This window comes from Anastrepha ludens, chromosome 2 (assembly GCF_028408465.1).
Source record: "Anastrepha ludens isolate Willacy chromosome 2, idAnaLude1.1, whole genome shotgun sequence".
In the NCBI taxonomy this organism is placed as follows: Eukaryota; Metazoa; Arthropoda; class Insecta; order Diptera; family Tephritidae; genus Anastrepha; species Anastrepha ludens.
In genome coordinates this window covers 178,774,744-178,790,018 of record NC_071498.1, presented here as the reverse complement: position 1 = coordinate 178,790,018, position 15,275 = coordinate 178,774,744, and the positions used below count along the sequence as shown (strand labels likewise).

The following is a 15,275-nucleotide window of genomic DNA, read 5'->3' as shown; positions in this document are numbered from 1 at the left end:
AATGGGCAGAATGGCTGAGGAAATGCTCATGCTCCCAGTAACCGATGTGCGCAAATAAACAACTAGAAATTAATAAACACAAAACAAAAAATAACTTAGCACACTTAGCACTTGGTGACCGCTTGGGAGGGAGTCCCCTAAAACAACGCATTCGTGTTAGTTTCAATCACATACTACCGGTCAGTGCTAAACCGGCTACAGCTTCAAGAAGCCTAGAGAACACATAATTTACGCACTATGGCGTATGAGTAACATGCTAGTTATCACTGTCACTCAGTAGGTGTTACGTATACGCCGCGGCACTATTTCATTATCATTTGGCAAGTTACGCACACTTTACACATACACTTTATGTATTTGGAATTTCTCAAACTTTCTCACTCTTGCACGCTTTCTTTGGGAATTTTTTTTTTAAAGTTTTCGAAAATGTACCACAGCGAGAACCGCATACAGATTAAATAGATTTTTCGTAAGCGTTGTTGCATGCCCGTTGAACGCGCGCGAACAAATGAGCCGAAAATGTAAAATGTTGCCGCAACGATATGCTATTGCCTGCTACTTTTACTTCACGGTTATTGTTGTCGTTGCTGCTGTTTGGATTCTCCGTTGTTGCCGAGCTGGTGGCTGGCTGGCTGACTGGCTGGCAGAGTGGCTGTTGCTTCGTTACTTGACAATACCAAACAAAATGTACTATATTCGTAGAACCTAGCAGCAGCAGCAATAACAGCAATAACAAAAATATCGACAACAACACCAACAATAACAACAACAAATGTGTAGGTAAACATGCATGTACACATGTCAACGTAACGAAGTGAATCAACAGTGCTTGTTACTTGCATGCGTATGTATGTGCGTATGTAAATACGTACAAGCAACAAACGCAACATGCAGGCTACTAGCAACAACGCTTACGAAGACTAAACAACACATGTACTTATATGTATGTATATTTCATAGCCGACATTGATGCCTGACGCGTGCCTCATTCGACTTCACTTCACTTCAGTCCACTCGACTCGCCCTCACTCGCCTTGCTGCTTTTCGTCTTTCATCTTCTACCTGCCACTCGCCAGCAGAACGTTTACAATATGTGTGTGTGTGTGTTTGTTTTTGTTTGTTGCTTTTGTGTACCCACACACTTCGGCTGCACATGGCAACTAACCTCCACTCTACTCTGTCTGCCAAGGCAACTTCCTGTTGATTGCCACTCAACCACTTCGATGGCACAATTCCTGATTGTTCGTTTGCCTAGTCCGAAAACTGCTTGGCCATAACCAAGTTCTTTGGCCGGTGCATAGCTTGCTGCTTGCTGTCTACTGCTTCTTCTTCGTTCTTTGTTGCCCGTTGATGTTGTTATTGTAGTTCGCAATAGCCAACGTCCATTATTTGTTGCTGTTTTGTCGCCTCTATCGCTGGCAAAAGCAGCATCAGTAGCGTTAGTTTGAGTGACTGTCGTGGGCTTTGGGGAATGGGGAAATGGGGAAATGACAGTGTTCGGTTACTTTGCCGCCACGGAAGCTGGCTTGATTGTGTTTATAAGTAAGTCGCTGGCTTATTTCACAATCAGCAGCCGCTCATACTTGAGGCAACGTGCTTCTTTTTCTTCTGTCGTTTTTCATCTGTTTTTCGCCTCTTCCCCTGCTGGCTCTCTGTTGTTGATGCAGGCAATCAAGGACGTACCGCCTGTGTGTATATGTGCATAAATGTGTGTGCTGTCTGAACGAAAGTGTGACAATATCATATAGTCCATATCATGGCTAATAGAATACAGTCCTGCTGTTGTTGTTGCATTCACCCATTTACACTGTTGTCACGGTTAGTTGTAGTTGCGCGCCATCGTGTAATTCGAACCACCAGCTCCATAGCGCGGATGGTCGTGGTAGCAAGCAACGCAACTTACTTAGATTATGTAAGTAAGCCATGTTGGGTATTCGCTGAGTGCTGGAGATAACATTTTTATGTATATATTTACAAATTTATGCGAACGAGTCGGCAGTGGACTGTGATGGATGCGCTGATTTATTCTTTAGATTTATAAAAATGTAAGAGTTTTGATAACACCCGTTATCTAGTATGTTATGTATTAAATAATTTCAAGTGGGAAAATATCGTCAATGCAATTTATGAATTATGAGCGAATTCATTTATCGATTTCAAAAGAGGTGACCAATATTTAATTACATCGATGTCGAGTATCTAGTAGTTAAGTCATTGAAGATTGCATCTTTGTTTTTTTTCACGGAAACTAATACAAGGGCAAAAGTAAGAGTTTCCAAAAAATCAATGCAAAAGTCGCCTCCTCAAAACTTTTTTCAGGCAATTGAACCACTTACTAATCTCGTCAATTCGTGCAATTGTCAATTCTTTCTTAGAACGAAGTTAGCTGAAAATGTAGGATGAACAGAAAGTGAAGTGTTAACAGAACATTTTGTTTTAACAGAAAATGTTATATTAGCTGAAAATGCTATGTTGAACAGAAAAGTGCTGTTAACTGAAAATGTGGTGTTAACAGTAAATTTAATGTCAACAGAAGGAAATGTTATATTAACAGAAAATGCTATTTTTTTCGAAAATGTTATGATGACAGAAAATGTTGTAAGAAGAAAATATTATGTTAGCTGAAAATGTTACCTTAAACGGAAAACTGTTAACAATAAAGTTATGTGACAGAATATTTTGTTTTAACAGAAAGCGCTATATTAAATGGAAAAGTGGTGTTACCGGTAAAAGAAGTGTTGACAGGCAATTTAATGTTAACAGAACATGATATAATAATGATAATGTTAACAGAACATGTAAATGTAATGTTAACAGAAAGTGGCAAAAAGTGTTAGCAGTTAAGTTATCCTAACTGAAAATGTGATGTTAACACAACATTTTATTTTAACAGAAAATGTTGTAAGAAAAAAATGTTATGTTAAAAAAAACAGTGGAATTGACGGTAAAGGTGTTAACAGGAAAATTGATACTGACAGAAAATGTTATGTTAACTAAAAATTTCAGAAAACTTAAATTGACAGAAAATGTATGTTAAAAATGTAAATTTTATGATGACATAACATTTTCTGTTCCGAAAATTTCAGAAAATTTTGAATTTCTGCTAACATTTTCTGTTAACATAACAGTTTCAGCTAACAGAAATTGAAAAATGGATCTAACGGAAAATGTAAATTTTCACAGAAAATATGATATTAACAAAAATTTTATTATTAGAAAAGAGAAGATGTTAACATCACAGAAAGAAAATGTTGTGGTAACAGAAAATAATATAAATAGTCATATTACATATACATTTTACATTAGGCACAGTTGCCAGTTCTGCATTGTGTTGTCACTATACTCCACACCACTGCTTCAAAAAAACCAGGTGATTTCGACAAATTGGGACTGCCACTGCGTCGACTGTCGAAGTAAAGAGCACCCAGTGACCTTAATCGTCAAGCTTCCAAACCTGGACATTTACAGAGAAAGTGCTCAACAGTCTTCTTGTCTGAAAGGTCCCCACGGCTTCTACAATGGGGGTTAAATGGTAAACCTAGCTTTTCCGCGTATGTGCGGATCATCCAATGATGGTAAACACAGCTATGAGTTTGGAAATTGAATGGTGTGGAGTCCCCAAGACTTTCTAAGTCCTCTGTCTATTGTACTGGGACCAAAGGGTTTTCGAAATAGCGCATGAAGAAATGGAACTCCATCTTTTCTGTGCCTTCCTGATAAATAAGTTGTGCAATTGCCCTTTAACAGCAGTCAGTGCGATGTCGATGAGCGGGTAAGAGGACTTTAAGATCAATTCAGTGCCCTTCCTGGCAAGCTTATCAGCAATTTAATTTCCCTCTATGTTCCTGTTTCCTCCACAACTCCTCGTTACAGAAGTTTACTAGTTTGGATATGCACCATGTTGTCAAAGCCTTGATCGCGGCCTGACTATCGTAAAAATGTTAATGCCATTCGCTCCCACGTTCCCTAAGCATTTTCAATACCGCAGGATCGCAAAGACGTCTGCCTGAAAAGCACTCGCAGTATTCGGTCATTTTAAGGAAATAATTAAATAAATGGATGAGAGGAAACTTGCCCTGACTCCCGATTCAATCTTCGAGCCGTCAGTGAAGCCGACTGCTTATGAGCACGGCTTCTGGTTTGGGAATACAGATATACATACTAATATATATACCAATATGTATACACCTAGATGTGTATTGCGAAGTGCCGCTGGTTTTAGCGTACCACACTTTTACCGATGTGTTGATAACTTCATCCAAATTATTTTAGTATTTAGTGGTTACATAAATGTTCATTTCACACTAGTGTTAGTAGGAGTCACTTACATATATTTCGAGTACAATGGCATTACTTTTCCGAAGGCCTTAACACTAAGGTTGCTAATAGTAATGATCATTGTGACGATATTTGCAGTGCAGACATTGGCGGTGTGAAGCTATTTCCGTTGTCATGGTAAGCTGAACGGGTGGGCAAGGAATATTCCTCTCGTTTTTATTTTTACATTTCTTTTTTAGATATTTATTAAGTTTGTGATTCATCCATTTTCCCCGCCCCCAAGCGTAGTTGTATTTTAACGTTTTACTTAGCAGGCTTCGTGTGCTTCACAAAACAACAAACATGCTTTTGCTGCACATATCAACCTGCCTGCCAACTACGATAACAGAGGCAAACACAAAAAAAAAAAAAAAATTTAATTGAGTGAGAGCGAATATCAAGCTAATGCTCGTGTATGTACGTTCTATTTCGTTAACGCTCTCGCGCTCTGAAACCATAACATTTTTACACATTCTTCCAGTTTCTTCAGCATTGTTGTTTTCTTTGCCAACGTCTGACGCCAACCCAGTTGATTTTGGTTATTTGATACCTTCTTTATTAAATTCGCTCAACCGCACTTGCTGAAGAGCTGAAGTGATGTAAAAGTATGGGAAAGTTGTGCGATAAAGTCCTTGAAAGTGGCAAATAAGTAAAGCTTACGGTCCGCTCTCGAATATGTTTTTTTTCGCGCTTGTCTTGCTTACGGATTATTGTATTGTCGCCTCAAATATCACCGAAGTAATATATTATTTTTGTTTCTTACTGTCTCATTTAAATTTGGTATTTCGCTTCGTTTGAGTTTATGCACGCGTACCATATTAAAGTGGCTGAAAATATTGAACGCACTACGAGTGCATACATATATACATGTATACATATACACATATATTACATAAGCATATTGTCGAGGATTGATTGCTTTGTCATGCATTTTCAACTTGCTCATTCCACAGTTTTTCCGTCAAAATAATACGTTTTCTTCTCAGTTATTGAGTATTATTATTGTTTATTGCCTTTCGCATGTCATTTTCTCTCTCTTTTCCCCGTTACAAACATGGCATATGCATATACATGTTAGAGTCAGCCACACATGCTTATGTTAAGAGCCTCACAACCGTTCAGCTTGCTCGTATACCTGCACTTCCGTTCAACAAGTCGTATACGTAACATATTCGGTGTTGTCGTGACAGCTTCACCAACACCAGAGTGCTGCTGCTGTTGCTGTTTGTTATGCCGCACTATTGGCTGTGGTGTTCTACGGCTTTATTGTTATTGCTGTTATTTTTGTTGTTTTGCTTCCGTTGTCTTCTTACCCAACAGCAGACAGTTGCATGCTTGTCCTTCGCCATAAGTCCACGAGATTTATTTTAATTTTCTGAGATTTTTTCTGCTCACATTTCGCATTTGTTTGCTGCTATTTTCATTTTTACTGTAATTTTCTTTCACGTTCATCTTACTTATTTTCGCATACACTTTACATACACATTTTCAGTACTTTAAGCACTTCTTAAATTCGCAGTCTTCCAGAAAAATTGGGTTAGTTGTTGCGTTTCGATTTTAAATTAGGTGATGCTTTAGTGAGGTATTTTATTATTTGTATGCGTGCTTAAGTCTGCATATGATTACTGTTTGGATAATAAAAAAAATAGTAATACCAGTTTCATAGGTTTAACCGCCTATTGGGTTTTACTGCCTAATGGGTAGGAAAATACAACTGGACGGAACTGTGTTTAGTCGAATGCTATATCGTAATTTCTTTTGTTATGCAAAAATAGGAAAAAAGCATTTAGGAGTCACATTTATAAAAAATATTTAGTATAAATATTCGCCAAATTTTCATGAAAATTTCAAACTTTTTACTCAGAAACTGTATATAAAATTGGGGTATACAGTTTAATAGCTCATTGAATTTCAATTTAATTAAGTGCAATTTTCAAGTGACTGTAAGACAGCGTTGAATTTTGGCAATTTTTTTTTTTTTTTTGACGGAGTTGGGTATTTTTTCCATATAAACAAAAAATATCGAGCTGCGTTAAATGGAGAAAATGCACAATGAAAGAAAATGTACAAGATTTATAAAACTCCAATAAATTTTCATCAGCATTACACAATTTTTAATCAGAATATTAAAAAAAAAATTAAGTACGCAATTTCGGAGTCCATTACATTTTAATACAACAAGGTGCAAGTTTGAAGTCGTCCCACATTTTTCTTAATTTTTGATAACTTTTTCTCCTGACAATGTTTCGCATTTTCTTGGGTATTCGTTATAGATATTATCAAAAATCAACTATAGTTTTTAGCTACCTAAAATTTTCATTTTATTATATTAGAACTTAATGAGTTATAAAATTCGCATCCGGATTGTTTTATAAAATTTTTGTTTTTATGTGTGTTTTTTCTAATTTTACCACTCACCTCGTAATGATATTAAATTCAAAAAATCAGCTTCACCCGCAATCAATAGTACTCGCATTAAAACTACAATAATCGAATGTCTTCACGATGCATCACAGAGTAATATATTTGATCCACAAACGCTCTTTGCGGCACTCCATCCAAAGCTTTGTGCCTTTTAAATTCTGTAAATCAAAACTCTGTCTCACAAATAGCTGCTTATGATTATTCGAATGAGTATTTGCAAAAATCTTTTTGAAGCTGAAATGTATGACTAAGTAGTATTTCGGAGCGAGCTTCACGCTTCCATCGCTTTCATTTCTTTTCATTGAACGCTTTCTTTGCCAGCTGTTTTACTAAGTTTGGCATTTCTAGGGTTAATCTGCGCCTCCGAAAATCTAGTCGCAATATGCAGTTTACCCTCGTATTGCGCAACAGTAATAATAATACGAGGGGTGCCTTTTATATGTCGGGATTAGAGAACAAAAACAAATTTTAATCATCGAAATTCACTCTATTGTTTTTCAAAATACTCTCCATGAAGATCTATACACTTTTGCATGCGTTTGAACGAATTGTCGAAGCACTTTTGCCACTTGAATGAGGTACCTCCAAAACATGCATTCTGAATGCCGCAACCGCTTCTTCAGGTGTCGAAAAACGTTGACCTCTCAGTTTGTTTTTTTACGTACGGGAATAAAAAGAAGTCATTCGGTGACAAGTCAGGACTATACGGCGGATGACCCATTAATTCGATGTTTTGGGTGCTCAAAAATGCAGTTGTTTGCAGTTGGTGAAGAGTGATCCGTCTTTGTCGATTGGTTTTCCTAATTTCTTGGAAGACAACTGGCAAATAAATGGTTGTGTACCACTCACTGCGTTGTTCTAGGTGTACGGTTGCGACATGTTCTGTTTTTCCGAAAAAACAGGCGACCATTCGCTTGGAAGTGCTTCGTGCGCGAACAACTTTTGTTGGATTTGGCTCATCTTGAAACACCCATACAGTCGACTGGTGTTTACTTTCGGGCTCATACGCGTAAATCCATGATTCATCACCTGTCACGATGTCATAGACGTGTTTCCGCGATACTATTTTTTGAGCATTTCCTACGACCAATCGACACGAGCCTGTTTTTGAGCGATTGACAAATTGTGGGGGATCCAACGCGAACAAATTTTTTGACAGTCAAATGTTTATGCAATATTGAATGTATGCTGGTCCCACTAATGCCTAAGATTGTCTCAATCTCACGATAGGACGACCAGCGCGCGGGGCATCCTCCACGTCGCAGTTACCACTTCGGAATTTTGAAAACCACTTTTGCGCAGTCCTTACACTCACGGTATCCTCTCCGTGAACAGTGTTTATTTCTGCAGCAGCAGTTGTTGCATTTTTACCACTTTTATAAAAAAAGTACAAAATATGCCTCTTAATCGCGTTCGAAGATTCCACTTTATTTTTTAACTCACGTGCTTCTATCCGCGATTAAAATCATTTGTTGAATGCACAATATATCAAAGAATATATAAATAGTTCCGTTATATTCCACGAATAATTTTTTGTATGCAAAAATCGTACAAAAGTGAAATTATGGGTAAAATACGCACGAAGTTTTGGACTGACCTGATAGATAGTGGGTTAATATGTTATAAAAAAGTTATTAGCATTGTTCGCGCCCCTCTTTATAATTCATCGTCGCCGACCCTGTACTTCCAATTGTCATTACAGCTATCAAATTTACCCCATCGCATCCGTTTGAAACTACAGGTGGTGACTACTGTAGTCCCTTATTAGTAACTCAAAAAATTAGAGATCTGCTTTACTACAAAGGCTGTGCACTTAGAGATTGCTCCTGACCTGTCGACCGTTGCATTCATCGCGACACTCAAGCGCTTCATAGCCAGACGTGGAAAGTGTCGCGTTGTTGTCTCAGATAACGACAATTGAAAGTACAGGGACGGCGACGATGAATTAAAAAGAGGGGCGCGAACAAGCATAAAATTGCTGAACAGATTTCATACCTGAATTGTAAAGATCTATGATTTTGTGTGCTCTTTCATCTCAAGTAGATGTACACATTGATCCACCTTAGAACAATTGAGACCTTAACCCGGCGTTTGACAGAATTACAGGTATCTTTCGCTCCCTATTAGTAAAATTACATACCATTTTTCTCCCTTGGAAAACAAAAAACCAAAAAGCATTTCATTGCGTATGCTCAGAATTATTACATATCCATATCGATAAATTTACTTGTGTTACATATATTCATATGCAAGTGGCGCAATATTAATCACCCTATCGGAAGTTCTATGCTTTTTCCAAATGGTGTCGTACGCCAATCATATTTGACACTTAATAGCTAATTTTCATAGCAACGTCTTGTGTTGAAAGTTACATATCTTACTGCTTTTCGTGCTATTTTAATTTCTATTAAATAAAAGTTCATATCTGTCATAATTTAATATCCGCTGCTCCCACTCTTCAGCTTCACATTCTCAATAATCAGTCGCTTTGTGGAATTCCCAACCGCAATACAAGCTCATTGCGAAATTTCCATAGAACGCGATACTTTTTTTTGGTTTTTAGCTGAACTTTACACAAAGAGCAAACATTCGCGTTTGAACGTCGCGCAAAAACAACTCTTTGATGTCTACTTATTTAAAAAAAAAAATTCTTTGATATCTACTTATTTTTAAAGAAAAAGATGCTACTAACGAATCCGTATGCTTTAAATCGGTATTGCGTTTAAAAAGTAGAATATGCAGCCATGAACATGAATTTTTATTTAGTAAAAAAAGGAAATTCAAAACCAAAATCGGATGATTAATTTGCCGCCACTTTGTATGTACATAGGCTTACTAGGCTGCATAGTCTGCTCAATTGAAGGACGCTATATGCAGGTACATATGTAAATAATATTGTGCTAGAATTGTGATCATGCCATCAAAGATATTTCATTATGTGAATAATTACTTTTTTTTGTGTAAATAACCTAAATACTAAATATTACTCAATAGTCTCGTTCACATGTATGTATATATAAGCATTGTATATAATATTTGCATCTGCTGTATATAGGAATTGTGCACCTTTGAAATTTATGTTTTCCCATTTAATAAATTCTTTTCAAAATTTCTCTCTACACCCAGGTCTTGACGCTCTAGTGAAGGAATTCAAATCCGGACGTGTCACCTTGCGTCGCAATCGCCGCAAAACGCGTACAAATGAAGCACTTCAGGAAATGTTCCAAGTCTTAGAGATAAGCCAGAAACAGAATCGTAATTCGAAAATCTGCATTAATATGCAATTTTGATGGGCTGCCAAGCGAATGCGACTCTGCATCGCATTTACGCATATTTGTATTTGTCGTAGTATTAGACACTTACATACATTTTTTATCTATTGACCATTTTTGCATCAACAAATTTCACACACATTTTATACACTTATAGATATGTATGTATGCACTTTTTGATAAGACTACGATTTCTAGATATAATTTTTTTGGATTTGTGCCTTTTGCTCATTTTATTTACGCCTTTTTATATTTATCGTATACGAATACAACGAACGAATAAGCCATCGAAACTTATATAAACTGAAATTCTCATTAAGTGAGAAAACACAATTTTAAAAATATTATTTCAACATTTTTTTTAGTTTATATTTCAAAAATTTTATTATTTTCTAAGTACCAATGTATTTTAATTTTCTCTCTTTTGTGGCAAAATGTCTAGCGTTTTTTGTGCCTTTTGTTATTTCATGATCAAATTTTATTGACACTCTGCTTGCTTGGGCAGTTTTTTACATTCTAATTTGTAATCTTACTTCTTGTTGAAAAATCAAAATTCTTAATGTCACGTCTTTTGAAATCTGTTGTGATGCTATGCTATTGTAATACCTAATAAATATGCACCTCGATTAAAAAAATGTGTTTAAATCGTGTTTCTTGAATTATAACTTTAGTTTGTTGGACTTGTGTATATCTAACGAAATTTTTTGATTAATTAAAAACATGATTTTGAGCACTGGAAATGTTTATGCTGCTACAATAACAATATAACTATGGTATGACAGCTGATAGTACCAACCGATTTTGGCATTTCTATACAGTAACGTTTGGCAAGTCATCATGAATCGTTTAACGCCAGAACAACGCTTCTAAAATGTGGAAATTTACTTCGAAAAATCAAAAAAATTGTTCACTTTAATATATAATTTACACATCTAATGCGCATATACTCGTATAGAAAAACAAAAAAAAATTACACTGCCTTGAATTTAACCTGAATCGTATTAAATTTGGACATAGATGCCGTAGTGGTAGAAATTAAATTCCGTTGAATGGGTGATGGCAGGTGAAGTCCAAAATAAGCAAGGCTGGCGTCATAAAAATGTTTTTGAAGCCGCCATCTTTTTAATGAGTTAGCGCGTTCGAAGTTAGTAAATGCGCAACTAAGTTCTCGCAGTTTTTTTTTGATGAAAATACAACTTTATTCTGAAAAAAAATGGTTACAAGTGAATCACTGAAAGTATTGCCTGCCCATTGCTGGCTACTACTTTTTCCCATCTTCTGGTACCGTCGCGGTAAAACTATTCATCTTTTGAGGCTATCCACGGATCAAGCCATTTTTTGATGTCTTCATATGAATGGAACTGCTGGTCAGCTAGACCATGTGCCATCTATCGGAACAGGTAATAATCGGACGGCGCAATATCTGGAGAATATGGCGGGTGGCGTAGGATTTCCCATTTCAGTGTTTCCAGGTACGTTTTAACGGGTTTGGCAACGTGAGGCCGAGCGTTGTCATGCTATAGAATCACTTTTTCATCCCTCTCCCCGCATTGCGGCCGCTTCTCGCGCAGTGTTCGGCTCATTCGTATCATTTGAAGTCGATACCGATCCCCAGTGATGGTTTCGCTTGGTTTTAACAGTTCATAATAAATGACACCAACTTGGTCCCACCAAACACATAGCATAACAGTCGCCGCGTGAATATTCGGCCGAGGCGGCGACGTAGAAGTAGGGCCGGGCATTCCCCATAACTTTCTTGGATTTGGATTGCTCTAATGAATCCATTTTTCATCACCCGTCACGATGCGGTGAAGGAAACCCTTCCTTTTTTGCCGCATCATATTTAGTCTTATGCTCTTAAAATCAATGGTTGGTCTGACACCAACGAAGCATAATAAACGGCGGCTATGCTGGCAATTTTCTTATGCTACAGTGGGCATACTTGGAAATATGTATGAATAGAACTAAAATAAAAATAAAAACTAATTATAAAAAAAAATGTATAATTCTAAATGCGTTTGGTGATATGCAGTGCTTTTTGTGCGCAATTATTGCGTTCAAAACAAACACACACATTAGGGATGATAGCAGTAAAAACGAGATGCGATTGCTGTAGAAACCGTGATACTAGAATGCAGACGAACACTGACGACATTTCCAAATTTGTTAAATCAACAAGAATGGAACGCATGGAACGAGCATGTTTCAAGAGCCGCCAACAACTGATTAATTAAGATTGCACGCGTCGGAATTCCTGTGGGAAGACGACATCCGGGAAGACCGCCGAAAAGATGAGCGCAAAGCTGGATATCACCTCCAATAGAAAATTAATAACAATTATGTATTTAAATATATAATTCAGTACTTAATAGTGCATTATCTATATGGTAAATTATAAAATTTTTTATCTGAGAATAGTGGATATGGTTTTTGGCGTCAATTTAATTTATTTTGAAGTGCTTGAAGTGGTATGAAGTACTTCAATTACTCTATTTTTTATTGAAGTTTGTTACAGAATCAACAACCTCTGATGTATAGTTAATAGGCCCGTCACAATGGGTCCGTTCCCGCCATTACGGCAACGAATTTTGCCGTGCCATAGGCCATGCCGGAATGCAAAAACCTTGGCAACTTTCCATTTTTACCGTACGCCAAGTGCGGCGAAAATGACAACTGTTTAAAGAAGAACAATTTTGTATTGTGTTAATTTTGTGGTTTTTATTATATCAAAATTAAATGCAGAAAAAAATGGATTAAAAGAGTAGAGAAAAGGCAAGATTTAACCAAGTTGTCCTGCAAAATGAATGTGCTCCTGATCCCGAAACTATGATCGCAAATACCGTCTACGACTACCATAAATTCTATTAGAGGGTTAGGGGTAGTCAGAGGTCAGAAAAAATTATGATTTTCAATAATTTTTGTTTGCTAGTCAATTGCTTTATTTTAGAAAAATAAACACATAACAAAAACTTTAGCAAAAAAAAATAATAATTGTAAAAGTTATCTCTGTTTGTGTGGAGCCCGTTTCTCCAAAAGTCCCTTGCGGTGATCATCACAAGCCCTTGGAGATTCATCTAAAATCAATCGGAAAAGAGAAATTAGTTTTATTAATAGATAATCTTGTGCCTGGGCGGCCACCGTAACCGAATGGGTTGGTGCGTGACTACCATTCAGAATTCACAAAGAGAACGTAGGTTTGAATCTCGGTGAAAAACCAAACATGAAGAAAAACAATTTTCTAATAGCGGTCGCTTCTTGGCAGGCAATGGTAAACCTCCGAGTGTATTTCTGCCATAAAAAAGCTCCTCATAAAAATATCTGCCGTTCAGAGTCGGCTTGAAACTGTAGGTCCCTCCATTTGTGGAACAACATCAAGACGCACACCACAAATAGGAGGAGGAGCTCGGCCAAACCCATGAAAAGGGTGTACGAGCCAATTATATATATATATATCATCTTGTATCTGATCGAAGCTTTTTTTAAATTAACAATATGGCGGCCTCAGGAAATATTGTCCAGATTTTCAAGAAAAAAACCGACAATTAATTGTTAAAAAAAAATCGAAATTTTTGAAAAAAGAAATCCCTCGATCAGGCACGAGTTTTGTATGTTTTTCAAAAGCAGTATAATATAGAATTTATTGAAACCTACCAAGCGGTTTTTCAGTTACAGTGATCCCCAGTTCAAAAAACATAGTTTTGAGAAAAACGCATTTAAAATGCTTGTGGCTTATCCGGAGCGCCCGAGCACTCTTTGTTAATTGTTGAACAACTCGAAAAGTATTTGTTGGATTCACTTCAAATTTTCACACAATATTTTTAAGATATTATACTTAAAGAAAATGCCAAAAATAATCAAATTGTTTGAAAATTTTGACTACCCATAACCCTTTAACTCTCTGTCGTCTCAATAAGTATTAATTTTATAATATATTTCATAACCAAAGAAAATCTGTTTATACACCACGAAATATGGTATTTTGCTTTTTTGCTTATATGCGGGAATATTTTCATTGTGGCACCATGGTACGTTTTACACGTCACGTCAGTCAATGCTTTGCCGCAACGGACAGAAAGAACGCATTGTGACAGTCCTATAAGGCTCTGATTACGCCTGAAGGCATGTTTAAATTATTATGTATAACATATGTTTACAAAACTAAAACAAACAATTAAACTAGCCAAGCTAACTAAAATGAAAATAAATTTTACTTACTATTTTCTCTGCTGTTAGTTGTCACTTTTTGTGTTGGTTAGCAGCTAACCGGCATCTCTTCTTCGGACAAACTTTATTAGTTCTCCACTAACTATACATTGAAAACTCGTCTACCATTTATGTTTTGATTAACCTCTCATGACACTAGGAAACTAAAATCTGTATAGTTGCGAATAATTTTCTTATATTTTTGCTATCCTCTCTAACTTTGTTTTTATCTTTCTGCCATTTCTTTTCCACTACTTCGGTTAAGCTCGCATAGAATGCCCTTTTTCATTCGTCACTAAATGTCTACCGATCCTTTGACCGTCACTTCTCAATCACTTCATGAAGCACTCGGTTTAACCACTTTAATTTGAAAGAGTCGTTTGCCCTTTCTAAAAGGGTCATTAGGCTAAGATTTTTAGGTTAATTTAGATATATATGTATATACGTACACTACTGAAATAATGTTTATCAATTTTTGGAAGTCGGGATTAGTTTCTGCATCCCGACGCTTTAATATATATAATAAACAAGATGGGGAAATTACAAAAGATGTGATCTCAGCGATTTTGAGGGAATCAGCTAATTTGCTGACTAATCAGGAGATGTAACAGCAAAGATCGGCGAACACTGACATTTTTTTGGTGATATTCAGAAGAGTCAACGCAGCTAACGCTATGTTATATCGTTGCCGTTTGAAAAACGACTGACTGGAAATCTTATTGTATTCAACTAACCTCACATTTCATTTGAATCTCTATCTGTCATATCCCCTATGACGTGAAAGCCAAAGTTAATCCCTTATTTTGATGCGTATGGGCAAGCCCGATAATCTATCATCCGCGTAAAATAAGTATAAATAAAAATACATTTATTTAAAATATTTTAAAAATGCTCATTTCCATTCAAGAAGAAACTGTGCACCCACAACGAGCTACTATTTAGTTTTTAGGTAGGTAAGAGTATTGTTAAGTTCCAGAAATATTAATTGTTACTACCACACGAGAATTTATGCAAACTGTTCGTCGTTGTTTACATCTAAGGACACCTGACGACAGTTGA

The 15,275-nt window shown here is 36.5% G+C and overlaps 1 protein-coding gene across 3 annotated transcripts in view; it reads left to right on the top strand.

The window, feature by feature from the left end:
• The window catches only part of LOC128855946 (shootin-1-like), a 77,631-nt gene extending 66,989 nt beyond the window's left edge, over positions 1-10,642 (top strand). For 2 of the 3 annotated variants that reach the window (XM_054091206.1, XM_054091207.1), the window contains one exon: positions 9,868-10,642. In XM_054091206.1, the coding sequence (XP_053947181.1) occupies positions 9,868-10,031 (164 nt within the window). In that variant the 3' untranslated portion in view covers positions 10,032-10,642. The remainder of the gene's footprint in view (positions 1-9,867) is intronic. The other variant, XM_054091210.1, reaches the window with a different exon arrangement.
• The last annotated feature ends 4,633 nt before the right edge of the window (positions 10,643-15,275 follow it).